The 2,931-nt window shown below is 36.4% G+C and overlaps 1 protein-coding gene across 1 annotated transcript in view; it reads right to left on the bottom strand.

Moving 5' to 3' along the window:
- Positions 1 to 331: 331 nt before the first annotated feature.
- si:ch211-132f19.7 (adenylate cyclase type 8) overlaps positions 332 to 2,931 on the bottom strand; it is a gene marked incomplete in the record, with an annotated part of 42,190 nt that continues 39,590 nt past the window's right edge. Inside the window, 1 exon segment of the mRNA XM_014027075.1 lies at positions 332 to 1,668. Within this exon segment, the coding sequence (XP_013882529.1) occupies positions 1,486 to 1,668 (183 nt within the window).

Genomic DNA, 2,931 nt, shown 5'->3' on the forward strand with positions numbered 1-2,931 from the left:
ATTTTTATTAGTACCATTAAATTTATTGTAAACTGTAAAAACTAAGTCAAATTAATTATGACTAGTAAGAATTTGTTTTTCACCAGGAGAAAAGCTGCTGCTGAAATCATAAACTGTAAAACATCAAACACCAAAGTGTGATTTGATTATATTGCAAAATAGCCTGCCATACTTTGGGCCTAACACAAAAAGCAATATACTGTAGAGTTGCCAGTGCACATCAGTCCCACCATGCACTCAACTTGTTAACACAAAAATTACTGCATTATTTCTTCAATGCATGAAAAAAATGCAAGAATGTTTAAATAACTTCAGAGGATCAGACAGCTGCTGAAACGCCACAAGTTTAATCAGTCATCTGTTATTCAGCTGATCCACCAGAGGGTAAAAACACAACTGATATGAAGACAGAACAAATTCTTGAAGTTCCACGTAAAATCTGAAACCAACTGAACAACTGAGAGAATTAAGATTTTAAAAAATGCTTCCAGTTTTCTTTAAGACATTAAAGACAGCATGAGGTCCACATTAGTCTCACTTCTCTCACTCATTCATGTGATTCATTATTCAGCTTGGAATCCATTTGATTCGGTCTCAGGATCTCAAAAAAACCCAGTCTTCCCTAGTCCTTCACATTGATGCATTACAGGTTAAACTTTACAGAATATAAAATCATATTTCTGTCACAGCAGCAACTGAGGAACCTCAGGTAGATCACAGAGGTAGTTGAGATGTAAAATGGGWCCAAACACTGAGTCCTGAGGGACTCCAGGTGGAATAAACTGTTGTTTTAAACCTGAATGCAAAATCTTTTTTCACCCAAAATCTGCTGAGTCACTAGAGGCCGTGATGTAACCACCGTTTTTGAATCAGAATAACCACATACAAATACTTTTTAGCAGATACATATCCAATGATCTGAGCAATATTTAAACATGTGCAGGGTGATTTGCGGTGTATTACTTTTATTTGCATTTTCTTGTAAAAAAAATTAAAACAGTACAAGTGTCAGAATATTAGGTTTATAAAAGAACTATTTGTAAAATAAAATTTGTTTTATTGCCTGTATTAAAATTTCTAACTAGAAAGACAACTCTTCAAAAAGAAATCAAAATAATCATGTATTTACATGTTTATTCGTATTCTGGCAAAAGTAAAAATAAACAACATAAAATCAATAACATTGTTAAACTAAGGTTTTATTATAAAATATTTCTTAAATAAAGACAGTAAATAACATTGTGATTATGGTGAAATGGCCATCAGAGGTAGACTCATGAATTTTATTGTGAAAATCTAAATGAGAAAATAAATAGTAGAAAATTAATGTGTCAATACATGAAACAGGTAAATAGAACAATCATTTGATTAAACATTTACAGGAGGAACATGTGGTCTTAKTGTTATTTTGAAAAGTCTATTTTCTTTTCCTCTGAACAGTGCTGCCGTTTGTGTTTTAGCTTTTTGGCTTCTGACTTGGCTCTTCTAGGTGGCCTCCACCAGGTGGAAGCCTCCGTTCTCCTCTCTCAGCTTGTCCCTCTTCCTGGCCTGAACAAGACTGTAGACCACTGCTCCCAGGGTGTTCCTGTTCAGACTGAATCCCCGCCCACCGCCGCGCTCCACGAAACTGGACCGCTCATCTCGACTGCTCATGAAGTAAGTACGGACCTGAAATATACATCTGAGAATCACTAAGGTTCCCTGGAGACAGTAATTTTACCCTTTTAAAAAAAGAGGTTCTGTGTAAATATTGTGATGGTTCCAACACTTCAACTTTCTTCTCTAAAGTCCAACAGGAATTTAAGACTTACTTTGTATTAATTTAAGAGACAGACTCTTATTTTGAAGAGTATCTTAAGTCTTAATCTTTAAATTCTGAATCCTGCCAACCCTCTGATTAATCTCTTCAGAACACCAAAGGTGATTTCTCTCTTTCTGATCCAGGATTTGTTGAACACCTGGTTTCCATGATCATTTCTGCCTTTTTGATCCAGAAACAGATAAGAGACTAGTTGACTTGATTAAAAATCTGCTGAGTCGTTGGTTTTCATGGTGATTCCTGCTTTTCTGATACAGAATCTGCTAAGTCATTGAGAAGCATTAGGTGTAAGACAGCAAAAGGATCTGTTTTGATGGATAAACTGAAGAAGATAAGGAAAAATTGTGGAAATTTGTGGAATTTATGGGTATCAGCGAACCTAGCAACCCAGAACGGAAGATGCGAGTAAAGATTATGGACGGATGGCAAGATATGTGCAAAGACAACTAAAAATTAAAGTGATGTCATCAGACTTTTATATAAATGTTTTGTAATTTAAATATTTAAAATTCTTTGAATTTCAAGTGTGATATAGATCATAAAACACTAAAGTCGTGAAGTCCAACTTTCTGTGACCCATTTTAATCATCATTTTATCAAATGTAGCTGCAGTTTTAAAAAAGAAAAAAAATTGTATAGGTCTTCTGGACGGGTTCTTCTCTACTGAAACGTTTCGTCTCTCCTCCAAGAGACTTCTTCAGTCTGAGAGTTTCAGGCAAAATTCAGGCTTTTAAGCACTGCCTTCATGTGACTGATACTCACATCACATGGCTATCGTTGACACCTAATTAACACTTATTGTTAACAGGGGGTGGAGTGATAATGGCAATTGCCGCGCTGTAGGTGGGCGACAACTGAAAACGGAGGCCTCCACCTCTGTTTAATGATGGACGGTCTTTCTTCACAAAAACCTTGAGCCTTTCAACCTTCAGGTGAAAATGAAGACCCCAAACCCAGACCCAAACCAGTGGTTATTCCGTATGTTGCGGGTGTTTCGGAGAAACTGAGACGTTTATTTTCTATAAATCAGTGGCTTTCAAAACCCAAAACACATTACAGCAAAGGCTGGTTCACCCCAAAGGTCCGGTGCCCCGGCACAAACAGAGCAATGT

This window comes from Austrofundulus limnaeus, unplaced genomic scaffold (genome assembly GCF_001266775.1).
Source record: "Austrofundulus limnaeus strain Quisiro unplaced genomic scaffold, Austrofundulus_limnaeus-1.0 Scaffold613, whole genome shotgun sequence".
In the NCBI taxonomy this organism is placed as follows: Eukaryota; Metazoa; Chordata; class Actinopteri; order Cyprinodontiformes; family Rivulidae; genus Austrofundulus; species Austrofundulus limnaeus.